We start from the raw sequence: 26,996 nt of genomic DNA on the forward strand, positions 1-26,996 counted from the left end.
TATGGAAAATAAGAATGCAAACATAAAAACGTCCAATCCTGTAGCCAGAACAAGAGAACATGCCTATGCACATATTCAGAGATAACACTTGATGGTGCTTTTGGGTGCTTGGTTAATATTTACCCAGGGCATATGTATTAAGTAAATAATTGTAACTGCTTTCCTCCAAGACTTTTGGTATCAAAGCACAGAACACAGCCTCAGAGCTTTTCGAAGAGTTAAAAAAAAAGAGAGAGAGAGAGAGGAAGAGCTCCTGTAAAAGCTCTCTCTTAAACTTTGGTTCCACTAGCTTTTGAAAATGGCAGGGGTGAGCAGCTGCATGAAATATTCCATGTTCATCTTCAACTTTTTGTTCTGGGTAAGTTGATTTTTAAGTTACTAATAGTGGCATGGGAACCAGAGCCCACCGTATTCAGGGAATATAGCAGCAGCAGTTATAAAGAAAATTAGATATAAATAAAAAACTAGAGTATGATTGGAAATAGGTAGAGCAGTGGGGAGAGAGAATCCATTCAATTTCAGTTTATCAGCAACATTAGCTTAGTCTCTGTTTTTCTTTCATTTTCAATGCTTAGTAAATGCCTGCATTTTTTGTAAATTCGAAATTAGAGATCTAGTTCTTGTGACGACATATCACAAGTGCCTTCATTTTGAGGGACATCACTCATTATAGTCCAAAAGTTGCCTATGTTACACATGAACTATCTTGCTTTTACTTTGTAAATTATTTACATTGGGGTTTAGAATAATTTTATAGAAGCATTTTCAAATCTTTTGCAGGAATAATTTGTGTGTGTCGTATTTTGGCTCTGTCTTGCACTGAGTCTCTTACTTTGGCTTTGGCAAGCTGACAGGTTGCAATGGTGTATATTAGGGATAATTATATGGAAGTGGATGGAGTATGTGAGAGCAGAATCCAGGCCTGATGTAAAAGAAGAGCAGCAGGAGAGTGGGGTGGGAGGAAGTTTTGTTTCATGGTCTCTGTGTGTATATAATGTCTTCTGCAGTTTCCACGATATGCTATGCATCCGATGAAGTGAGCTGTAGCTCACGAAAGCTCATGCTCAAATAAACTGGTTAGTCTCTAAGGTGCCACAAGTACTCCTTTTCTTTTTACGAATACAGACTAACACGGCTGTTACTCTGAAACCTTTAAAGTTTAAGGTGAACTTTTTACATAATAGTACTTAAAGGGGCATTAATCATAGATGTGACCTCAACAGTCATGTAGTCCGGTCCACTGCACTCAAGGCAGGACTATATAATAACTAGACCAACCCTGACAGGTGTTTGTCTAATCTGTTTACATTAATCTGTTTACCTATTTATATTAATTCTTATGGGGAAATTGGATTCACATAACATCATTTTGCTTAAAGTAGCATTTTTCAGGAACATAACTGCAATGTTAAGCAAGGAGTTACTATATGCAGTTGATTGTTCTTTCCTAAGTGGAGTACTTTGCATTTGTCCTCATCGAATTTCATCCTATTTACTTCAGACCATTTCTGCAGTTTGTCCAGATCATTTTGAATTTTAATCCTATCCTCCAGAGCACTTGCAACCTCTCCCAGCTTAGTATTGTCTGCAAACTTTATAAGTATACTCTCCATGCCATTATCTAAATTATTTATGAAGCTATTGAACAGAACCGGACCCAAGACCCGTCCCTGCGGAACCCCATTCAATATGCCCTTCCAGCTTTACTTTGAACCCCTGATTACTCTGGGAATGGTTTTCCAGCCAGTTATACACGCACCTTATAGTAGCTCCATCTGGGCTATATTTCCTAGTTTGTTTATGAGAAGGTCATGCTAGACAGTATCAAAAGCCTTACTAAAGTCAAGATATACTACATCTACTGCTTCCCTCCATATGCAAGGTTTGTTACCCTGTCAAAGAGAACTATTAGGTTGGTTTGACATGATTTGTTCTTGACAAATCCATATTGACTGTTATTTATTACCTTATTTTCTTTTAGGCGGTTGCAAATTGATTGCTTGATTATTTGCTCCATTATCTTTCTGGGTACTGAAGTTAAGATGACCGGTCTGTAATTCCCCGGGTTGTCCTTATTCCCCTTTTTTATAGATTGGCACTATATTTGCCCTTTTCCAGTCCTCTGGAATCTCTCCCATCTTCCATGAGTTTTTCAAGATAATTGCTAATGTCTCAGATTTCTCCTCAGTCAGCTCCTTGAGTTTTCTAGAACGTATTTCATCAGGCCCTGCCAACTTGAAGACATCTAACATGTCCAAGTAATTTTTAACTTGTGCTTTCCCTATTTCAGCCTCATTTTCACTGGTGATTACTATGTTAGATGTCCAATTGCTACTAACCCTTTTGGTGAAAACAGAAACAGAGAGAGAACAGTGGGTATTACTACAGCTTTTAGCCAGTGTTCCCCAGGCACGCTCATCCTGGCACTCTCCAGAAGCGTGCAGAGCACTGCTCCCCAGTGTGGGGTAGAAAAATCGAGCTTACAATAGGAAGCTAAGGTAGCATCAGCCTCAGAACAGCTTCTGCCACCTGAGTACTTTTTAGTATATTGAATTTCAACAAAATCAAGGCAGTGCTTTATTCAGGGCTCTTGTAAGGACATAGGACTGGAAGGGATCTCCTTGGTCATCAAGTCCAATCCCCTGCTATCACAGGCAATCCCATTCAAAAACTTATCAAGCTTCATCTTAAAACTAGTTAGGTTGTTTGCCCTCACAACTCCTATTGGCTGTTCCAGAACCTCACTCCTCTGAGGGTTAGAAACCTTCTGATTTCCAGCATATGCAACAGTGCAAGGGTATAAGGGTGTGTAAGTCTCCTCTTTGCTTCTTTACCCAGGCTGCCTACAATGCGAGTAGCAGTGCAGGGAGGAGTGCAATCTCCATGCGATTGCTACTCCCCCACCTACCCATGTGGGTAGGGAGTGGGTGGAGCCCTAGTATTCTAGTTAGACATCACAGTCAGTACATCTGCAGTAATCTCCATCAAGTGTAGGGCTGGCACAGATTACTGCACTTGACTTTGAAGGAAGGGGGTGGGGAACCAGGCACCAGACTGTGACTCTGTGAGACACAGTCTGGGCCCTGGTCTGCTCCTGAGGCAGTTCAACTACATGGGTGGCCCTTGGTCAGGGCTTGTGGCAAAGCCACAATATAGCCCTCAGTTATTTGCTATTACCCATAGCACTGGTTGGAAATTTTCTGATGGCACATTTTTCCATCCAAAAATGCTGATTTGTCAAAAATGAAACATTTTGTCAACATGTATTGATTTTGACAAAATTTCATTTAGAAAAAAAAAAATCCAGAATGGAGCATTCTGATAAGCTTGAGGCATTGTGTTTTGGCCCTCTCAGAATGTAATGCTTCAATTTTTTCATTTTGAAACTACTTTTTGCTTCAGATTTTTTTAAAAATTGGGTTTTATAGAAGAAAGTCTAAATTGGAAAAAAAATGCGTAGACTTTATCAAAGCAAAACATTTTGATTGACCTGAAACTATTTCTGTGTGTGGTGGGGGTAAATTTCATAATTTTGCCGGAAACTGCAACAATTTTTGGTTGTCTTTTATTTTGGAAAGGAAACATTTTGAAATTGGAGTTTCCCACTAAATGGAAAATCTAGTTTGGGCCCATTATTCATTTTATTATTACTGATATATTTCTGTGGCAGTAATTAAGTCATTAATATTGTGGCTCAAATTTTGTTCATGAGTTTAGGCCAAATGTACTTTCTCACAGAAGAAGTGCCACTGAAGTGAACGTGACTAAAGTCCATAATGTCTGGTTCATAACCAAATATTTTACACAGTGACACAGACCAAGGCCTCAACATGGGGTCATATGGTACCATCAGTTTTTAAGCCAAAGTCCCCATTCCTTTCAATGGAAGTTCTAGTTAAAATTTGATAAGGTGAGATAGCTGTAGCAAATAATATCCTCTCTTTTTATTGTTTCCTCTTGTTCAGATATAAAAGCCTATAAACAGACTAAATACTAATGTACTTACAGGACTTTTACTTGGAAGCAGAAAAAAATGTAGTGTTCAGGTTTGAGTATTGGCCATGTTCCACGTTAAATAATCTGCTAAAGTCATTATGGGATTTGAGATTGAGTATTATACCGGCCCTTTTAGTGGGTGAGGATTTTTTTAAGGAAAATTGTCTAAAAATTATAAAAATAACAATGTTACTTTAGAATGTCCAGGAATGGTCACAATCTTACTGAGATGCCAATATCATCATCTCTCTCCAAATTTAAAGGTCATCTTCTACCGCCCTTAAATTGACCCCTGACGGGATACAGCAAGGTAGTACTGAACTTGTGTAAGCATGGCAGTCTATCCTTAAATGATTATTCTGTCTCCTTCTCTCCCCACATCCCCTCCATTCTTTCAAGCCAGTACATTCTTTGGATGTGGTTCTCCTCTTACACTAGTATAACTATCTTTATTTCAGTAGTTCTAATCTGAGTTTCATCAGAGTTAGTGAGAGGAGAGTCGGGCCCTTTGCCTGCCTACTTATCCTTCATCCAGTCATTAAGGTCTTCTCTGGTCTGAGGAGGATATCTGAAAGGCCACAGGATGTACGCTTTCAACTAGCTGGGGATGTCTCCAGTTGGGTACAGTACACCTCTGCTTGATATGCAATGCTGATATTATTCTTGGAAACCAGGATCTGCACATGGTAGTTTGTAGTCAAACATTGCAGCTAATAAAAAACATGGGGTGGGTGGGTCACTCAGGGCCAAATCCTGAAATCCTTCTCAGATTTTACTCAGGCACCAATCAGACTCCCAGGGACATAATTAGAAAAACCATGAAATCAGTGCAAGTTTACCTGAATAAGAAGTGAGGGAGGACTTCAATATTTGATACTTGATCATTAATATTAGGCCACAGTGGGCCCACGGGAATGTATCTGTCCTGCACCCAGAACCATTCCTCACTTCCTACCAGTCTGTGGAGAGCTGCCTGCAGGGTTGGAACCCATTGGGTTGGATGAAGTATTGGCTAAGCTAAGTGGAAAGAGTGGGTAGGCTATGGGGGGTGGGGGAATGCACACCATCCCTTCTCTGGTCCTGCAGTACTTACCTGGAAAAGGCAACACAGCTTGGGAAGGCTGTTGGCAGAGGGAGTCCTTGGTAGTGCAGTTTCATTAGAGAAACAGTGCCATGGAACAAAAGGCAGCTGGGGGAAGAGGGCCTCCATGTGGATGGTCCTGATATGACAAATGATTTTTTTTTACAGCTCTGATATACCCTGTGTTCTCTAGCTATCATAACATTGTACATTTATATACGCCCTCATCCCACCGGATCACAAAGTGCCTCCCGAACCACGTACATAAATCATCACTGAACTGTAGGCACTTCGGGGACTGGAACATCAGGCAGCTGGTGCACAGCAAACTGCACCAATGGGGTGAGTGAGGGAAATTCAGCTGCCGTTTATGAAGTTTTCTGGCTGTGAAGCTGTAGGCCGTTGATCTGTCTTTCACTTTGCTGTACAGATAATTTCAGTATTTCTGCAGGCATCTGGTGCAGTTGGGGATGATAAGTGTGTGTACAGGAAGGCAGTGTAACCTAATGGGCAGAGACTCAGCTCTGCTATTGAACTGCTGGGCAAACATGGCCAAATCACTTCCCTTCTGTCTGCCTCAGTTTCCCCATCTGTAAAATGGGGATAATGATACTGATCTCCTTTGTAAAGCACTTTGAGTGCTAGTGATGGAAAGTGCTATACATGAGAGCTAGATATTATTATTACTGATGTTTTTTCCCTGCAGATATGTGGCTGCATTATTCTGGGAGTCTCTATCTGGTTGCGTGTAAGCAAATCTGCTCAAGAGGTAAATGTATTCTGTCCTACAAAAAACATTTTTTCACCCTAAAATGCTAAAGCACTGTGTCAGCTAATAAACACAGTCATTTTCCACAGTAATTTCCCTGAGCTTGCTAGCCTTTCAGTGAGGTGACTGTTGTGTGTATATAATAACGAAATTATGATCTCTAACATTAAATAAGAGGGATCAGTCAGGTGGTCAGATGTAATGAATGGTACAATTGCAGAGGTATGTGTGCCGTGAGCTTTTCTTTATGGTACTACTACTATATATGTTTACAGTGTTGGTAGCAAAGCTGCTTAGATTTCTGTTGTGTGACATAGTCCTGATCTTGCTCCCATTGAAGTCACAGGGAACTAGGCCATTGATTTCAATGTGGGAGAAAGATCAGTACCCACATAACAAATAGTCTCCTCAAAAGTCAGTCCAAATTTTTTTAGAAAAAGTAGTACACTCAGGAACTCTTTTGAATTTTCCAGTGAATTTTCTGCTTTCTAACCCTTCCTCAAAAGTGGGATGTCTATTACCTGAGCAATTTTAGCCTTTACATATAAGCAAATATTTTTCCTATGTTTCCAATGGAACTGTAAAAATGTGAGCCCTGACCCTGTAACCCTTTTTACTGCATGAGTAAGGATTTGCAGTAAAGGGCCCTAAGGTAGCCAAATCAAGAAGTTCTTATGAAGGGTTAAATTGTCCTTTCCTGCAGAAATCCTGCTGGAGATGAGAGGAGAGGAAAACTGCTCGAGGTCCCCTTCATGGAGTTTATCTGGATCAGTCCACTGGATTTTCACCTACCACCTTCCCTCCTTACAAAATAAGCAGGAAGTCCACCCTCCATGGTCTAAGGTTCCTGAGGAATCTACCAGAGACAAAGGCCTTCTGTGTGGAGGCCCTTTGCTTCTTCAGTGGTTCTGGGGCCCCCTGCAGCTTACCGTCAATGGTCCCTTACAGCAGAGTTCCATTGGAGTCACACTCTAACAGCGACTCTTCCATCTGCCAGTGGTCAGGAATCTCCCTTAGTGGGAGGCTGGTTCGATAGCACGGTGGGGGTTAGTGGAATAGTAGGCGCTCTGAGCTTTTAAGAGTTACTATATTGATTGGGGGGTGGTGGTGAAACATCCAGCTCCAAACTGTTGAGAAACATAACTCTTTTCCTCAGTGCATGAATCTGGGCCAGAGGGAGATAAATGGGTTTGAGACTTTGTGAGTAATTTTGTTCTCAAAATGCTTCTTGACTGATTCCAGAAGTGAAAAAAAATGGCTATCCATGTTGGAAACAATTTTTGCGATTTCCAGGTTGATTTTATAGGGCTGATTAAAGTGCCAAGACATTTGATTGCCAGTCTGTTGCCATACCATGAGTCAGGGCACTTTTCCCATCAATCAAGAACAATATGTCTTTGATCAACATTTTCACATTTACAATTTTAAAAAAAAAACACAAAAAAACAAACAAACCCCAGATGCTGGCGTCCTACCTCTGGTGGCTGACTGTGTTGCAGCCAGTCAATCTCAGAGTGAACTCCCACCTTTGCCAGAGTGTGGACATGAAAGAACACATCGAATATTTGTTATAGAGTCCTCTGGTACAATGAAATATGGCCATATTTTATATAAAGTCATTGGTGGGGGGGAAGTGGAGAGCTTTGAGCTTCTTTATTACATAAGAGGATAGAAGACAAGTTCTAGTCTCGAATCTCCAAGTCTTCCACAGAGGCTCAAGTTGCCACACGTCTTATTGACTTTATACAGGACATTTCCCCAAATGGCCTTGTATACCTGGAACACCTTAATCACAGCTGTGCTCTACAAGGCCACAAGTCAGGAAAGCATTTCTATTCAGGACAGTATTTAAGTGTGTACCTAAGTGCTTTCCTGAATTGGATCCCTAGTTCTAAATAGCTGAACCCCTTCAGTTGCTGCCTGCAGCGTTAAGAGTTAGAGACCAAATCTTGAAGTCCTTACACACTATTTTCAGTCTTCACTCAGGCAAAGTTCCCATTCAAAGTCAATATGCATTTTGTCTATTTTACTGAGTAACCATTTCAGGATTTGGCTGTAGATGAATACAGCTCTCTAACAGTAAATAGGAGGTTTATTTCACTTGGAAAAGTAAAGCACCCTGCATTCCTAAAATTATACTAGTCTATATGCACCTTCACTGTTTCCATCAGAAGATAAATGTGACAACTTCCAGACGTTGTTACTAATCTTGGCAACAGTGAGGAAAATATTCTTTGAAGGTTTCTCCCAATGTTGGCCTACGGCCCTGCTCATGCCCAATGGGAACTGAATAAATTGATATTTAATTATACTGAATTATAGGAATTGTTTGCTTAAATATGACACACATCAAAATACAGACACCATCCCTTAGAGTAATACTGCAGAACCAGTTTAAAACAAAGAGAAGCCTTGGAAAAATGTATCTGACCTTGCCCTCTCATGTATCCAGTACTATTCTGAATAGTGCTCTCATGGGAAGTGCAATGGAGTAAGTGAGTAAATTTCTGGGATTGTCATGAAGAACTCTTTTTTCCCCCCAACACTAGATTAATAACAAAGAACTTTTCCAGGTAATAATTTTTTCTACATAAAGTAAAAACAAATATTTATTGGCTGAAAACAGAACAAATCATATTTAAGACAAAAGACCTTTGTTTATTCACTAAGGGTGAAATTCACCGCTGTGCAGAGAGCCAGCACAAAGACAATGGACTGCCAGTTCCTACTTAAACTCTCAAAATAGGGCTGAAATGAGTGCATAGGCCTTAGGAGTGTCCTCTGCTCAGGAGAGAACGTCACCCTGATTGATTAATCCATACATAACAGTTCTCTATCCTCAACTACAAAGTCACCCTCTTTTTTGGGGGCTGGGGTGGGTAAGGAGAGGTAGATCAGGTTATCTAACAAATTACCCTTCTTCTAGAAAGGGTTTTCTTACAGCTGACTTTTTGTTTCTCTCTCTACAGGATATCCATTTAGATAGTAGCCTGTTTTCAGCTGTTGACCTGATGATAGCAGTGGGCTCCATCATTATGGTCCTTGGTTTCCTGGGTTGCTGTGGTGCAATGAAGGAAAGTCAATGCATGCTGATCTTGGTAGGGTCATGGAAAGAAAAACCTTTGTCTAAACTTTTCAAGCTGAAGTTAGGGCTGGTGGAAAAGTTCCTTGCAAATGAGACTAATTGTAATCTGGGGCAGTTCTGTTTGATCAAATGATTACTTGTATTAACTGTTTGGACCCATTCCACCCAGTGCATGGTGGGATGCCTCTCACTGTCTGACAAAGGCAACTTCCATAAGCAGGGTTGGGAGGGTTTCAAAAAACATTAGGCCATATTGTGGCTGGTTAGTGGCCTTCCATGATAGCAATCCCTTCACTCTTGGAACTGCTAACTCCTTCAACCCCAGGAAGAAGTTATCCCAAAGGACAGTTTACACAGAGCAGGGCTGGTGTATGGGTATAGCTGCCAAGTGTCATGCATCTGGTGTGACACTCACATCCTTGCAGCCCTACTGAGATGTTATTGGTTCTGACAGCTGTGGGAATGGGCCTGAAGCTGGTACTGCCTGCCAGGGGCACCGTGGGCACTCTGCCTCCCATCGCCCTTCTCCCTCTTCTGGATCCCAGAGGGGAAGGAGCAGTTAGTGGGAACAGAAGGTGAGGGGGACCCAGTATGGGGTCCAGAAAGCCCCTAGCCAGCTCCCAGCTTTCTCCCCAACCAACTCCCACTCAGCTTCCCCCTGCCAATCTTCTCCCAGCTTCCCACCACTATCACCTTCCACCCAGTCACCTCAGACAGCCCCCAGGTCACACCTGACTGCCCCCAACCTGCAGCTTGCCTTACCCAGCACCAAGCCATCTACCCAGCATCCTTAACCACAGCTGCTAAGTACTATGCAGCTCTACACCCTACCCCACACTGCTTGGAGTGCAAATATAGTCCCCACAAATTGAAGATTATGGGATTGGTTTGTCCAAATATGCAAATTAGTTCATTACATCATTTGCATAAAATGTCACACATGGAGCTGCACAAAACATTTGTACTGGGGAGGGCAGCAATCTGTACCATGCCAACGGATAGAGCACAATATGCAGCCCCTGTGTGAACTTAGCAGTCTTCAGATAGATTGTGCCTGCCTGAGACATAATAGCTCCCGATGCTCCTCCTGGAAGAGTGAAATACCACATCACCCCTTATGCTGGCCCAGGGCATTTGTGTACAGAAAAAGGCCAAATTTTGTCTCAAACTGAGTTAGGATGAATACTCTGATTAGCTCTAAGCAGGATGTAAAATTTACTCTACCAAAGTTTCCATTCATGTAAATAATAATTTGCCACCAAGCGGGAAGAAATGATCTTTTGCTGGTCAAAAGTATTAACTTTTCCCTTCTTTGTTTTCTTGCTAGTTTTTTATTGGACTCCTTTTGATCCTGATCCTTCAGGTTGTAGCAGGTATTTTGGGAGCAGTGTATAAGTCTCAGGTACTGTATGGTTCAATCACATTTGCTGAATTCTTTGCAATATTTTACATAGAATATGAACTATTACAATATAATATCACTTGGATTTCCAGATAGAAACAACACTTAACAAGACTCTCTTCGAGGAGGCAAAGCAGTTGCAAGGCGTCACTTCGGATTCTCATGTATTTCAAGAGAAGTTTCAGAAGTTTGAGAAAATGGTAATTGAAGACAGGTATTATCTTTCTAGTCTGTTGCATCTGATGCAGAGTTAATCCTTGTTTTATCACTACACTGCCACAAAGTTGAATATCACCCTTCTGAAAAAGCATAAACTGCCCTAAATGCAGCTGAAAAACTGTCCAGGGGGATTCTATTCTCCATGTGTGGCTTGGAGTTCTTCCCTGTGGCGATTTCCCTGCAGCAACATTCATGTAAGAATTGGGGGTAGCGGTTTAGCACAGAGATGACCCGTACCCGATCACCCGCCGATAGAGGGTGGCGGAGTAGGGGGGAGGCAGAGTGAGGGCAGAGGCTTCAGCAGATGCTACTGAGCATGTGAAGTCCATATGAGCATGCTCAGTACAAGCCAAGCAGCAAATCTGGGGAGACACATGACCAGTGGTGAGCTGGAGCCAGTTCGCACCGGTTCGCTAGAACTGGTTGTTAAATTTAGAAGCCCTTTTAGAACCAGTTGTTCCGCGAGGGACAACTGGTTCTAAAAGGGCTTCTAAATTTAAGAGGCCAAAAGTGGCGCCTTAGGTGCCGACTCCATGAGTGCTCCAGCCCTGGAGCACCCAAGGAAAAAATTTGGTGGGTGCAGAGCACCCACTGGCAGCTCCTCGCCCCACCCCCGGCCCTAGCTCACCTCCGCTCCGCCTTCGCCTCCTCCCCTGAACGCGCCGCCCCACTCTGCTTCTCCACCCCCCCAGGCTTCCCGTGAATCAGCTGTTCATGCGGGAAGCCGGGGCGGGCGGAGAAGCAGGCCGCAGCTTCCCACTGAGGCCCAGGGAGGCGGAGATGAGCTCGGGCGGGGGGGGGGGGCGGGGCGTGAGGAGGGCCGCCCGTGCCGCAACAGGTAACCCAGGGTGGGGGGGCGCGCAGGGGAACCGCTCCCCGCCCCAGCTCACCTCCGCCACCCTGAGCGGGAAGCCGCGACCTGCTTCTCAGCCCTCCCCGGCTTCCTGCCGAACAGCTGATTCACGGGAAGCCAGCGGTGGTGGTGGGGTGCGGAGAAGCAGAGCGGGGCGGTGGGTTCAGGGGAGAAGGTGGAGCGGAGGTGAGCTGGGGCCAGCGCGGGGCAAGGAGCTGCCGGTGTGGTTTCTGCACCCACCAAATTTTCCCCGTGGGGGCTCCAGCCCCGGAGCACCCAGGGAGTTGGTGCCTAAGGCGCCACTTTTGATGTGATCAGTGGGGGGAGCGGCCGCTCCCCCTGCTCCCCCCTAGCTACGCTCCCCCGCCCCTAGAAGCCAGAGGGACCTGCCGGATGGTTCCTGGGAGCTGCTCCAGGTAAGCACCACCGGGACTCCCCACCTCGTCCCCCGGCAGGTGCCTCTGGCTCTTAGGGTGGGACGGGCACCCACTACGGTGGCCCAGGAGACCCTTCTGCCCGGTTCTGGGGGCAGTAAGGGGACAGGGGAGGGGGGTGGATGGGGCAGGGGTCTGGGGGGGCATCCAAGGAACACGGGGGGGGTGGATGGGGCCGGAGTCCCGGGGGGCAGGGGTGGGCAACAACCCCCTCGTGGGGTGAGGGGGGAACCCGTTGTTAAGATTTTGGCAGCTCATCACTGCACATGACCCCACTTGCCCTGCCCCACACGTCGTCTCTTGTTTAGAATATTCACTGGATCCACCACTATGCAGTTTCCCCATGCCCAGCGCGCCCCCCACCCCACCACCCTGAACATAGGGTCCAAGCCACTGACTAGGGGCTTACATATGAGTCATCTTTTAACTTTCTGAAAGTCTCTTTCTAGAGGAACATTTTGAGGAAGTTTGATATCTCTGTCTTTATCCCACTCTCTTTATTGTATTATCTAAGTACCTGCGTGTTGTCAGAGCACAAAGCATTTTTGATACATGAGCATTTGAAGAAAAGAGAGGGTTTGGTAGTTATCTCATTTCTTTTTTTAGGAATATCATATTTGCTTGTATAGAAATTCCAACTTTGTTCTATTCATTTGTTTTCTCTCAGAACTACTGAGCTATATTTTAGAAGGTTTTATGGTTGACTCATTTACTACAACTATTTGAACTTCAAAGTTCCATGTAAAGTTTGTAAATCACTAAAGGACCATGTGAGTTTATAAAGTCTGGATATTATGTATCTAAGATCCATAAATTAAATTGCCTGTTTCAAAAAACCTAAGTTGGAGCAAAATAAACCAAATAACTTTGGTTCAAAGATTACAAACTCTGCCCTGTGCCTACAGATACTGTAAATTTCTTCATCCAAACACCCTGACTCAAGAAAATTTGAAGCACCCAGCAGTTCTTGTAAGTAACATAGAAAGCCATGAATAAAAAGCTTTCAAGGTCTTCACATGCTGTCAAGAGAATTTACAAGGTCTGTAGACTCACCTGTTCCTTGAAAGGTCTCCAGCCCCTTCCTGAGGCCCATGTAAGCTCTGCACTTGTTGTACCACTATTGAGCTTACAAGAGTGCATATTTTATCTATTGAGTTTAGAAGGCCCAGAGGTATTGTCTCTCTTTTGCAGGATCTGCATACTCATTCCGTTGATTTTGGAAGCTTTATTCTTACTGCTATGGAAAGTACAGGGTCTGCAGCCTATAACCAAATACAGACAATTATAGAGATACCTGAACCAAGCCTCTGAATTTGAGCATATCCAATCTTTGATTCATAGATTCCAAAACCAGAAGGGACCATTGTGATTATCTGGTCTCCTGTGTAATACAGGCCATATAACTTCCCCAGAATAATTCCTAAAGCAATCTTGACTTAAAATTGTCAGTGATGAAGAATCCACCACGACCCTTGGTAAATTGTTCCAATGGTTAATTACCTTCACTGTCAAAAATTTATATTTATTTCCAGCCTTAATTTGTCTAGCTTCCAGCCACTGGATCATGGTATACTTTTCTCTTCTAGATTGAGGAGCCCATTAGTAAATATTTGTTTCCCATATAGCTACTTACAAGAGTTGTTATAATCCTGGGATGCACAAACTAGGGAATCTCAAGTAGAAAGACAGAGGTTATTTTTGTATTTGTATTCTGTATTTGGAACTGGTGTGACTACTGCTAGAATACTGTGCCCAGTTCTTGTGCCCACAATTCAAGAAGAGTATTGATAAAGTGGAGATGGTTCAGAGAAGAGCCAAAAGAATGATTAATGCTTTAGAAAATATGCCTTCTAGTGACAGACTCAAAGAGCTCAATCTATTTAGTTTAACAAAAAGAAGGTTAAGGGGTGACTTGATTACAGTCTAATAGTATCTTGAAATTGGATCCAGATCTAAAATTTGTCACTCTGAATAAAGTGAAAGACTAAATCCCTAGATTCAAACACTACTCAAAGTCAGGGAAAGTCAGATAAAGAACCAAACTTTGCATCTTGGAGCTGTCTCTATTGACCATTCTGAATACCTCATATAATGCCAGGTTTGTTGACTGCGGTGCCAGTGGACCTTATCTGCTCTGGAGAAAACAGACCTGATTCACATCTATGATTCTTGATTCACAGCAATGGGGAAACGAGGGGTGCAATTTGAACCCCCCCGTGCTCAAATGGGGATTCACCCTTAAGCTAGATTGTGATTCTGTCACCACCCTCTAGCTTTAAACTCTGTCTATGACTCCATAGAACTTTGATTGGCATTTACCTGTGTAAGGACTCAATAACTAATAAAAGACCTTAGAATCTGGCCAGTGCTGGGAATAAAATATAAATAACATTTTCATTTTCTTCTTAAAAATACTAAAGAAATTCCCAATATAAAAAGTGCCTCACCTGCTCAAAACGCTGTGGTTATTCTCTGTAGGTGAAGCACTTATCTGTAGCATTTGCATTACTTTAGACTGGAAATCATTGTTCAGTTTCTCATTTAAGTGATGCCTGAAATGTCTCAATATTTTTCTATGCCCTTCAGAAAAACTTTCTTTCCAACACAAACATGATACAGGAGGATGGAAGTTAAAGTACTTTGTTTTAGCTCAAATGTTTTTATTTCTTCTAAATACTTGACAAAAGAAGGAGTTTGTAAAGGGGCCCTCAGTGGGCCAAGGAGCCTAGTGGTTAGTACTTACTCGGTCATGGGGCAGTGGTAGGAGAGTCTGGGCTCACTCACTCCACTGGGCTCTGATCCAGGGCCCTAGGAGCAGGGATGCTGGAACTGGGGGAGAGGCAAGGGGACCATGGCCTCCCAATTTATAACATGGGTGTAGTTTGGGGGCCGCATTGACCCCCCCCCCAACTGCAAGTCTTGGGCAGACACCGAGCGGTGGCAGCAGGGGCTGTGCTTCATGGTGGGGGGAACTGATAAGGCGATCATCTCCCCTGCTGTCAAGCATAGCCCCTGCCAGTGGCATCAGCCTCTTCCCAGAGGGGATGAGGCTGAGGTGGGCCTCAGCACCCCCTTGCCTAGAGGCCCAACCCACTGCTCCTCCTCTTCCCTCTGAGGTCCTGTCCCCTGGCCAGGCCGGAAGCAGAGCCGGGCCATGGTAAGAGCTGCCCAGGGAGCCCGGGCTCCTGTGGGGAGCCCCAAACCTTTCAGCAGAGTGCCCAAGGGGTCAGGGACATAGGCTGGGGGCTGCTTCAGGCACCCTGACCCCCACCCAGGGCAGGTGGAGGGTCTGGGGCTCCCCACAGCAGCCCGGGCTCCCTGGGCAGCTCTTACCATAGCCCGGCTCCGGATTCTGGCCTGGCCAGGGAGTTGGGTCTCAGAAGGAAAGAGGAGGAGCAGGGTCAGGGCCACATGGGAAGAGGAGGGGAGGCCCTTGTGGCCTTCCCACTTATACTGAGGTTCTGGCACTCTTGCCTAGGAGGGTCACCAGACCTTCCCTGGGTCTCTTTCTAACACAGTTTCCTTCCCTCAGCTTCTGATCCCAGAGAAGGGGAAAAGAAAAAGGAAACCAAAACTGCCAGCCCCAGCTGGGCTGTGCCTACAGCACTGTGCCTTCAGGGAGGCTTCTCCAGCCCCTTTTGGGAGGAGCCTTCAGGGCAGGTCTGCATTCTTCCTCAGCCTCCCCTTTCTGAGCTGGGTTGCTCCCTTTTCAACCCTGTCTGCAGCTGGAGCATGCTCTGCAGGATTGGAGGGGCAGGCCTACCTGGGTCCAATCTAGTCGTTTAACCTCTTCCGTCCCAGTGTGGGATTTGTATACTCCATCACAGAGCTATGTATCACACACCGTTTTACCAATGTTAATTGAAATTTGACATCTTATTTAAAATAAATGATGATGGATCCAAGCACAGCTGGAATGACGACATAATGGGTTTATGGGAGAAAGCAAACGTTGTATAAAGACTTTATTAAGGAGGATTCAAAACAAAGAATGATTACATTATAACAAGCTTTGCTAGTCCTAACTCTCCCTTCCTTCTCCAGTCTGAGGTCTTCACTTTACAGGTCTCTAATGAGGCAATAACTCAGAGCGGGCAGACTCCTGCGCCAGGGGAGAGACCGCGCCCAGCATTAAAAGACTCCCTATCTAAGGGAAGTTCTCTCTGTATCTGGCTGCACTCCCCATTCAAACAAGCTATGGCAGCAACCTAGATATGCAATCTGTATAATCTTTTCAGCACTCAAAGAATGACAGATACTATTTTGTCACAACAAATGTCACCCAGTGACAGCACCACCAGTGAGATAAGACGCTTTGGTTCCAAGCCATTGGTTCCAAACTGAAGAGGTTTTGAAGGAAAGTTGCTACTCCAACCTTTACTATTTTAAAATCATCCACCGGTCTGTAGTGGCAAATTTACTCCTGGGATAAGGGAACCTGTCAGGGACTATGTCAGTCATAAAGAAAAATGACCATATCTTATGGAACTTTCACCATGTGTTGCTTATTTGAAATATTTTCTTCCTTACTACAAAGTCATGTAATGCTATATTTTATTGTAAAAGAGAGGGAAATAAAATGAGATAAAAGAGAGGTTCTTCTGCGGGTTTATGTCTAGGCTCATATCCATGCATGCCTAACACCAAAAGGTGGAACATTCAAGATGGGTCTGATCCTGAAAGATGCCTCCTGAGAATTGCAGAATATTTTCAACTCCCATTTACACCAGGGGACAGGCCGCTCACCACAGAGCAGCTGGTGCTCAGAACCATTCATTCTTGTTATGCCTGGGTGTGCATTGCTTGGTCCATAAGAGCACATGACTTTAGGGGATGAGCTTAAGGGCTCTTCTTCTGAACACTGCCAGGGATGCTAGTGGAATGGTAGCCAGAAACAGTGTTTAGACAGCTTGTGCTGCCCCCTCCTATTGCTGACCCAGCTCGCTGCTTATGATATCATAGACAGCCCCCAGGAGGGGTGAGGAGTCTCTCTGGAAAAAGTAGAGGTAGAGCCATAGCGGCTCTGTTTTTTAGTAGATCACGATTGTTTTATTATGTCCCATGGCCTTTGCATCTCTACAGGATGAGTGGTTCCAGCTGCCCTTTAAAACAGAGAAGAGCTAAAGCCAGAACTTTATGTTGCCCTACTTCCACCCCGCACTTTGATAGTTTGGATAAAATAGAACCTGAATCAAAACCACACCTGGTTTAGGTTTTTAAACCCAAAACAAATCCATAGCCTCTCTGGCCCATGGCTAGGTTCATGGGCTACCCATCCATTAAGGGGGTTATTTTTCTAGCTCTCTCATTTTTATATGTCTGTATTGTCTTTTTCTAGGTTGGCTTTTTTCACATGTGAAATACTTTGGCTATGTCTAACATACAAATATAAAATGCAGGGAAAAAAACAAAATTCTGAAAACATCCAACATTATTACAGGCTATGTTGTGGCACATGCAGTCATTAATCCAAAGCCATGTTACTGATTCTTTCTTATTGTATATTGGAAATCTGTTCCTTCTTCATCCTCTTTATTTATTGACTACAATTCACCTGCCATTCTGATTATTGATAGAAGATGTGCAATGTCTTGGTAAGGTTTGCAAGTGTGAAACAGATTTGTGTGACAAAAAAACAAACGGGATGTTAGGAATCATTAAAAAAGGGATAGAGAATAAGATGGAGAAGATCTTATTGCCTTTATATAAATCCATGGTACGCCCACATCTTGAATACTGCATACAGATGTGGTCTCCTCATCTCAAAAAAGATATACCGGCATTAGAAAAGGTTCAGAAAAGGTCAACTAAAATGATTAGGGGTTTGGAATGGTGCCCATATGAGGAGAGATTAGATAGTCTCCTCTTTTCCAAGCTGAAAAGTCCTAGCCTAAGGGGGGATATGATAGAGGTATATAAAATCATGAGTGGGGTGGAGAAAGTGAATAAGGAAAAGTTATTTACTTGTTCCCATAATATAAGAACTAGGGGCCACCAAATGAAATTAATGGGCATCAGGTTTAAAACAAATAAAAGGAAGTTCTTCTTCACACAGCACACAGTCAACCTGTGGAACTCCTTGCCTGAGGAGGTTGTGAAGGCTAGGAGTATAACAGGGTTTAAAAGAGAACAAGATAAATTCATGGAGGTTAAGTTCATTAATGGCTATTAGCCAGGATAGGTAAGGAACGGTGTTCCTAGCCTATGTTTGTCAGAGGGTGGAGATGGATGGCAGGAGAGAGATCACTAGATCATTACCTCTGGGGTTCTGGGGCACCTGGTTCGCTCCCTCTGGGGCACCTGGCATTGGCCACTGTTGGTAGACAGGATACTGGGCTGGATGGACCTTTGGTCTGACCCAGTACAGCCATTCTTATGACTTATTTTCAGTCACCATTCTTCCCTTTCACCCCTCCTTTTCTCCTCTTTTACAGAATCAGTGCTGTGGTTTGGTGAAGGGATATGAAGACTGGGGGAGCAATTTTAATCCTCCTTATGGTAATTTCAAGATCTGTGAATGTGCACAGAAAGATCAAAATACAGATCTCTGCACCCTTTATTCTAACAGAAACATTTATAAAAGGGTAAGTACGATTTTTACATATTTCACTTTCCAAAAAGAGGTTTAGAGCGAGGTTCTGTCTGCTTTGCCTGGTCATTAAAAGGCCCTTGACACTTTTGAAAAGGAAAAGGGTTTGTTCTGTTTTCCTTAGTTAAATTTTCCTCTCCTCCAGCGGTTGTGAAGTGCAGCATGCTTTTTGGCTGCTGCCTACTCCCCCTGCCATGCCCGCATTTCCACAGTGCGGTGCAGTGCCCTAAGGACCTCTGCAGCCTGTCTGAGTTCCCAGTTTGTGGTCACCAGTGAGGATTCTGAGTGACAGGAGGCCTTAGCAACATCTCCATATCGCTATAGGGATTACTCACCTCCTCTCTCACCCCAGGCTCAGGATTCCACACAATAAAATAACTACATTGTCAGACATGTTTGCCCAGGATTTGACTCATAGCTTTTAAAGTCCTTAAGAATATTTCAGGATGAAAGGGTTCAATGTAAGATACTTTTATTGTTAATCTCTTTTAAAAAGGTTCACACTCAGTTATAGAATCCGCTGGAAGGAAATGCTGCATGTTTTCTGACAGCACACTTGAGGGGCCATTTCCCCCCAGCTGTACCCCTTGGAAAAGCTTTCAGCATTAAATTAGAATAGTAAGACAGGGTGCATGATGACAGGCAGCAAAGAGAGACTCAGACACAAATTGGAGGATGGGCAGCAGGGAACTCAATTAACCTATTTCAAGATTTCATTGCATGGAAATTAGAACTCTGCAAATCCAGAGAAAAATAGTGAAAACAGGCATAAAATGTCTGCATTTTTAGAAAGTTAGTGCTACGACATGTCTGGTTTTGCCATTATCTACATCCACTGTATAGCCAATTTCCATAAATATCAAATTTTGGGGCTAGATTTTTATAAATATTGAAGTTCATGGCCAGATTCTGCCACCCTTATTTATGCTGAATACTAATTCATTCCTGGAGTAATGTCACTGAAGGAAAGCTGCTTGTGAATAAGGATATATTCAGCAGGTGTGTAGGGTGGCAGAGTCAAGACCTAACATTCAAAAATACGAAATGGTATGTGCCCCTTTGGCCAAAGTTTAGTCAGGGCCTAAATGGAACCCACAGAATACAAGCATGAAAATATAGAGGAATTATTGTGGGTGCAAGACAAATTCCCTGTGCAAACCACCAGATTTTATGGGCAAGGGTGGATATTGGCAGGATCCTTGTGAAGCAAACTCACCATTTTGAGACTTGCTGCAATAGTGAGTCAGAGCTAAATTTAAAGCCTTTTTGAGAGAAAGATAAACATGTTTATCACTGGGGAGGAAATAGGGTGAAAGTCCATCCACATGTTGGGCAGGGGACAGTGGTGGCGGTGGTGGAGGGTCCCTGAAGTTTTGATGGCTCTGGGCCTCACTTCGTCTTCACCATGGTTTGCAAGAGCAGTTAGCCACCGACTTGAGCAAATGTAGTAATGATAAGAACAGGCATATGTACATTTATAAAAAAATACAGAGAGGCTCAAACTGGAACTTCAGATCTGAATTGCTCACTCCATCCCACATCCAGCCTGAGCCCGTCGAACATGTGAGAAAGTTTGGATTTAAATGTGGCTCCATATCCAATTATCCTGCTCTGAGCCTGTAATAAACCTGACCTGGAATAGCAAATGCAAATATCAGTATAATGGGAAATTGACTCACTTCCAGCCCCGAACTTCACAGCTTTGGCCCCTCTCTAACGAAAAGGGATTAGACAGAGAAAATAAGGGTAAATGATATTTTTATTTCATTTTGCATGTGGCAGTATCACAAACCCTAGACACTGAAGCAGTGTCTTTTATTCTGAAACTTTACCCTACGTGTATATTTGGATACTAGATTCATATTTTGGAAGACAAAGAGCAGATATTCCTCCCAGAGCACAGGATGGTTGCAGATGTACTCTTTGTCTTTGTAACAAACTCGAGCAAATTAGAACAGCTTCTCTTGCACATGGTGGATTACCTTTTTGGCCAGTGCTATTCCATGCAGCCAATGATTTTAGAGGCTGTACTCCTAATGAGCTTGTATTACTCATAATTAATCTTTTCTTTTCTTTCAGCCATGTGGCGTTGTGATAATTGATTTCTTCAAACACCATATGGTCATACTTATGGGGATCGCATTTGGACTGGCATTTATTGAGGTATCAGTATAAACCATTAAAATATTTACTAGATGACAAGCAAAGTGTTGTATTTGAAATGTGCTGGGACTGGGATTAAAATATCTGGATTGCTCAACTATTAAGCAACAGTGAATTGGCTTTAACCTCATCCCTAATTGTACTATCATTTAGTATTTAGATATATTGCAGTAAGGCTCAAGACCTCAGGATCAGGACCCTTCTGTGGTGGGTGATGTACAAACAGGTTGCATGTCCCACTTCCTGCAAAGAATTTACAGCCTAAAGGCTTAATCTTAATTTTACAATTGCCCCTGAGCGAGATCTGGTACGTAGCTGCATAACCCCAGCAGCATACTGGGGAGAGTCACAGTCCTCTCCCTATTCCCCCCACTTTCTGGGAGGACAATAGTTTACTTACTGTGCATCTGGCCAGTTACTGGTTTCTGACCACGACAGGAGTGAGGTTCTGGAACAGCCTCCCAATAGGGGTAATGGGGCAAACAACATAGCTTTAAAATGGAGTCTGAACAGGATTACATGACAGGTTCTTGTCAGCAGCAGAAATAGAGGGGCCAAAAATACCGAAAGAGATGCTATTCTTGTTCTATTTCTGGCCCAACTAGACAAAGGAAATGGTAGAAATTTCACAAGAGAACCCATCCTTGTGGGATTTCCAGATGAGCTGGAAGTTGGTCTGAACTTTGGGATGCTCATGTGAACCGGATGGTCACCTTGAACCTTCTCAGTTTCAGCCATTACTGCTTGCTGGAACCTGAAATTCAACCTTTTTTTCTTTTTTTTAAAATTGCTTTAATGGGCCCTGATTTGAAGTCCACTGAAGTCAACAGACCTTCCAATGGGCTTTGGATCAGGTCCAAAAAAAATGTTATCGACCTTGTCTTTCTAAATACATTGATTTAAGAAAGCTTTGTATTGCCAAGAGTTCAGGTCAGCTACATTATCTCAATTGTAACTAAATTGCAGCCCTCACATAATAGAGAGATTATGATGTGGAATTATTGTTCTGAGGACACAGTTCCCCCATAGAGGAGATTTAAGCAGGTAAAGAGCAGAATATACAATTGGAATGTTTGGGCTGCTTATTTCAATTGTTTCTTCATTTACTGAACAATGACACAATACATTTTCTCGAAAGGAATGAGGGGGGGGGAAAGTGATGTTATCTGGTTAACCACCTGACTAATGTTAGGTTCTGTCTATGACTAAGAAACAGGGGATTTAATTGCTTTGCCTCATTCCATTATTTCACATTTTTTGTATTACTTCTTTGTAGTTTCCCCCCCTGAAATTAGAGGCTTGAGGTAAACACAGAATGACAAAGTGAATTTTGCAGTACTGAATCCATAATTCAGACTGAAAAGGTATTTAAATTGTAGCACTGCTTTGGCAGAGAATTATTCTCCCTGCCCTAAAAGTGGGCAGGAGCCCCAGCCTAAAATATCCATGTCCAGGAAAGTAATAGTAAGCAGGAAAGACTCGGTACAGCTGAAGTGCTTGATATGACTTGCAACTAACCTCTTACTTAGCATTTTTTATAAGACTGTGTGCTCACCATGCATAGCACACCTTTGTGTCAGGGTGCGATGCTGCACAGGGTGCTCGTTTCCAGCACTGCCTACTGACCGTCTGCCTCTCACTGGCTCTTCCAGGCCTCAGCCCTCCAGCCAAGTCACATAAAGTTCAAATCCCCTTCAGGGTAACCAAAAGGTCCAAATGAAAATCCAAACATCTGAATAATTCTTCTGCCCTCTTGGGCAACTGAAGTCTTCTGTGCCATGTAGAAACCCTACCTCAGAGCTACTCAACCACAGGAGCCTACTCTGTGGGTTTGTCTCCATAGGAAAGTCTTCTCTTCTCTATGGTCTCTCCCTGGATCTTGCCCCCTTTCCAGGGCCTGCCCCCCACAGGGATCAATTCTATCACTGTCGCTTTCCTCAGTCTAACTGCCCGAACCCCTTCCCATAGAGATTCGGAACTCCATACCTCCTCTCTCCTAGGCCTTCTCCACTCAGCTGTGTTTAAGTAATCCTCTGCAGCTGGGGTCAGTCACTCTCACTCCATCACATCCAGCTGGTATCACTAATTGCCCCTATATGGTTAGATCAGGGGCAAGGCTGAGGGTAACTGCTAGGTCAGAAGCCAGGCTGAACTCAGCTTGCCTAAAGGTCCAGCCTGCCTATGACAGCTGGGTATTATTTCAAGAAGCTACTTATGGTGGATCACTTAGATGACAGTTGCTTCCAGCAGCTCCCATTGGCCTGGAGCGGCGAACTGCAGCCAGTGGGAGCCGCGATCGGCTGAACCTGTGGACGCGGCCGGTAAACAAACTGGCCCTGCCCTCCAGGGGTTTTCCCTGCACAAGCGGCAGAACAATTTTGGGAACCACTGGTATATTCTATATGTTCTCCATTGTAAATTTCTTGAAAAAGTTAAACACTATTGTTTAGTTGCTTCATAAATGACTATTTGGATCTTTCCTGTTTTTACTTAACACTTCAAATACTGATAAATTAAGGCCAAAAGGGATCATTATGATCATCTAATTGGTTCTCAACCTATTTACCATTGCGGGCCACATATGTGGCCCGCAATGTGTTATGTGGGCTGCATCAAATGTACCTCCATGGCCCTGAGGATGTCACATGGGCCACAGCTCTGTGCTGATTGGGCTGCAAGTGGCCCACGGGCCGCAGGTTAAGAACCACTGAATAATCTGACCTCTTGCATAACCCCAGCCACAGAATTTCACCCAGTAATTCTTGCATCAAAACTTCGCCTTAGTCAGATTTTATTTCAGTCAGCTAGTTCTTTAATAGATGCAACACTTCTGGCCTGATCAGATTACTGGTAAATTTGAAATATTTGTAATGTGACTATTTAGCACCCAAAATGATAGGGGTGTCTGAGTACATATGCATATAATGTGTGTGTATAGATGTAATATAAAAGCTAGTGAAACACAAGAAAGGTAAAAATAGAAAAGATTAAAGATGTCAAAGAAACTAAAATCTTGGCATACAACAGAGTCTGAGAAGTTATTCCAGTGACTTAGAAAATAAAAATGAATAGCTGCATTTAAAAATCCCACATCTGAAGAAGGGTCCCCCATCAACATGGGTCATCTTTTTTAAACAAAGTTTAAGTTTTCCATTTTCTCTGCAATCTTACCTGTGGTACATACTGATTTCATTAAAATCCCAATACTCTAGAGTCATGCTTCCTATGAAAGTCATTGGAAAAAATCTACTCCTCCACAGATTTATGTAAATCCAAGACATTTGCAAACAAAATGTTCTCACTGTGTATCAATTCTATGCAGGGATTTCCAGGACTGCCAAGTAATACCATAAATATCTTTATTTTCCAGATTGTTGGTTTGGGGTTTTCGATGAGCCTGTACTGTCAGATCCAGAGAAAATGAAACAATGGAAGTGTCAGAACTATGTCATCAGCCAAATCAAAACTTTTATAGTTAAATTTTGGTTTGCCACATTTAAACAAATACATGTATGTCACAAGCAGCTGTTTTGATAAAAGCAGCAGCCCTGATGAATACAGATTCTTCATGTGAAACAATCTCCTTAAAATTAATGATGTGAATGTGGATTTTTATTTGCAATAAATGTCTGTTTACAACTTTGATGAGCTCATTTTGTGTGTAGATTACTTTGAGTGATGTTGAAATTTTTCATTTATCAGACAATGTGTCTGCACAGTGTTGCGCTAATCACGACAGAGTCCTCGGAAAAATCTGCAAATGACATTGTAATGGTTGGCTGATGCTGCGAATCACATGATTCTAGGAAGTATTTCTTGTGTGGCAGTGTTTCTTTTATAACTAGTATCACAGGTCAATTTCGCCCCACGTAAGGTATTATGGAGAAGGTTTGTTATTTTGGGGATTCCAATTTTTTCTCAAATAGGAAATATATTATCTCCTTAGGGATGTTTAAATTAGCACCTTGCCAGGTAACATGGACACTGAGAGGTCTCAGTGCTACTTTCCCAAATGAGAAGTCGGATTTAGGGACACGTATTTTACAAGTCTGCATAAAGGGTGATATTCTGGTGCCTACTGAAATCAATGGCAAAACTTGCATTGACTTCAGGGGGCCAGGATTTCATCTAAAGTGTCTAAGCAAGGCAGCTGGTTCTGCAGAAGCAGGCAGGCAAGAGAAAAATGGAAAAAGATCAATCTGAATGAACGTATGTGAATATACTTGGCATTAAGTAACAGTTTAATAAGGTTATTTAGGTACCTAGAGATGCTGATAAGCACCTGGTGAGATTCTAAAAAGCACCTTGAAATGAATGGGACTGCTAGAGTTTGGGCCATAGGCAGTCTGGCCTGCTGGTTAAAGCGAGAGTTTGGCCTACTGGTTAGAGCTGGGTTCTGGGTGAGCAGAGTCCAGGAACAAGCCAAGGGTCAGGGCCAGAGGGACAGAAGCCAAATTGCAGAGCTGGAGGGCAATCAGAGTCGTGGGTCATAGGCTCTGCAGAGGCAGGAACTGAAGGGGAACCAGAGCAGGTTAGGAGCAGGGTCTGGAAGCCTGCTGATACAGGGACTGGAATGGCAGGATACACATTGAGCAGCCAGGAAGCTGCAGCTGTTGCTGTGCTTAAAGCCAGCCAGCTGCCCTTCCTGACCAAACAGGTGATGCAATCAACCAGGTAATGTAGTGCAGGCCAGCTATGCTTGTTGGATTGCCAGGAGACTGACTCTGCTGCAGCCCTAATCCCTGACAGTATCTCCCCCACTACCCTCCTCAAAGGCCATGAGGCCTGGTTTCTCTGGGTAGATGCAGTGAAAAGCGAGCAGGAGGTCTAAGTTATGGATGTGTTCTGCAGGTTCCCACAAGCATTCATCAGGGCCATATCCCTTTTAGTCAATTAAGTATTGGAGCCTTCCCTGTAGTCAGCGAGAGTCCAGAATTTGCCAAACCATATATTCTTCCTGACCCTGAATGGTTATTGGTAGGGGCAGGGGAGTGATGCAATATGGGAAGGTATTTTTGGTATGTGGCTTTAACTGGGAGATCTGGAAGATGGGATGGACTTTAAGAGATTCTGGTAACTGTAGCTTGAAGGTTACTATAATAATCCATTTTGTAATCTGAAAGGCCCCCATGTACTGGTGGTCCAGTTTTGCAGATGGGTGAGTAGATCTAAGGTTCTGGGTGGCCAGCCAGACCTTATCCCCTACTGAGAAGCTAGGGGCTGGCCGACAGTGCTGATCAGCATATCATTTGTATGCTGCTTTAGCTTCTTCTAACCAGAGTTTAAACTCTTGGTGTATCTGAAGGATGCGAGTGATGAGGTCAGCAATGGTGGTCATTGGAGACTTGGTGGGGAATTTGGGGTGAACGCAAAGATGGAATCCGTAATTAGCGAAAAGAAAAAAAGATGTCTGTTGGATGGAGATGTATGTGGCATTATTGTAGGCAAATTCTGTGGGAGGTAAGCAATCATCCTGATGGTAATTAAGAAAGCCACATAGGTCCTGCTCCAGGACCTGACTGACTTGTTTTGTCTGACTATTGGTGTTTGGGTGGTAAGTGGTCGAGGAACAGGTGTTGATTCCCAGAGGGCACAGGAAATTACCTCCAGAAACAGGAAATGAACTGGGATCCCCAGTCAGACACTATGCTCGTTGGTAACCTGTGGAAGCAAAAGATGTTTTCTTCAAAAGGGCAGGCTTGTCTCTTGGATGATGGGGAGGCCTCAACATGGTTTAAATGCAGTATTTTAGTAAGAAGGTACACTGTGACTGGAATCATGGTGTGTCCTTGGGAGGGCGGCAGTTCCATGATTAAGTCCATGGCTGAGATGGGGTGAGCAAGGGCTGAAGGAGATCCAGCAGTATCATATGGGTCAGGGGGTTCTTCGTCCAGGAATAGAGATTGCGGGATCTCACATAAGCTGCTATGGAAGTGCACAGGGCTGGCCACTAGAAGCGCCTAGACATCAGGTCCTAGGTCTTGAATCATGCAAAGTGGCCTGCCAGAGGAGGGTCATGGCAAATAGTCATAGGATTTGGAGCCTGGTTGTGCCCTCGGGCATGTAGATGCTTCCCTTGCAGTAGAGGATTCCATCATGGAGTGTGAACACCAGGCTGGACTGAATATTGGTATCTTCTAGGGCCAATGCATTTTAATCATGAATGGATCATTGGGCAGCAGAGACCAGATGGAGGTATTGGTTAGGGACTGTGGTATCAGCAATAAAATTCAAAGGTTTCAGGATCATGCACAGGGTTTCCATGCCAGGCTCACAATACTTGTCCTTTTGGGATAATGCATTCACCTTCCCATTCCTTATTCTCTAATGGTAGTGATCACAAAATTGAAGTGTGTAAAGGAGACCAGTGGGCATGCCACTGGTTCAAATGCTGGGCTGTCTTCA

The 26,996-nt window shown here is 43.6% G+C and overlaps 1 protein-coding gene across 1 annotated transcript; it reads left to right on the plus strand.

Moving 5' to 3' along the window:
- Nucleotides 1-298: 298 nt before the first annotated feature.
- On the plus strand, nt 299-24,143 carry TSPAN8 (tetraspanin 8). Its single transcript, XM_007054801.2, has 8 exons — nt 299-358; nt 5,784-5,846; nt 8,816-8,944; nt 10,259-10,333; nt 10,426-10,533; nt 18,274-18,423; nt 20,508-20,591; nt 23,962-24,143. The coding sequence occupies exons 1-8, from the start codon at nt 299-301 to the stop codon at nt 24,013-24,015; spliced, it is 723 nt and encodes a 240-aa protein (XP_007054863.1). The 3' UTR covers nt 24,016-24,143.
- The last annotated feature ends 2,853 nt before the right edge of the window (nt 24,144-26,996 follow it).

Source organism: Chelonia mydas, chromosome 1 (assembly GCF_015237465.2).
Source record: "Chelonia mydas isolate rCheMyd1 chromosome 1, rCheMyd1.pri.v2, whole genome shotgun sequence".
Classification (NCBI taxonomy): Eukaryota; Metazoa; Chordata; order Testudines; family Cheloniidae; genus Chelonia; species Chelonia mydas.

Excerpts from the sequence above, each read along its gene's own strand:
- TSPAN8 (XM_007054801.2), top strand. The coding sequence starts at position 299 with ATGGCAGGGGTGAGCAGCTGCATGAAATATTCCATGTTCATCTTCAAC. Across the intron at positions 359-5,783 it reads TCTTCAACTTTTTGTTCTGG|ATATGTGGCTGCATTATTCT; the intron begins GTAAGTTGATTT and ends TTTTCCCTGCAG. Across the intron at positions 8,945-10,258 it reads GTCAATGCATGCTGATCTTG|TTTTTTATTGGACTCCTTTT; the intron begins GTAGGGTCATGG and ends TTTTCTTGCTAG.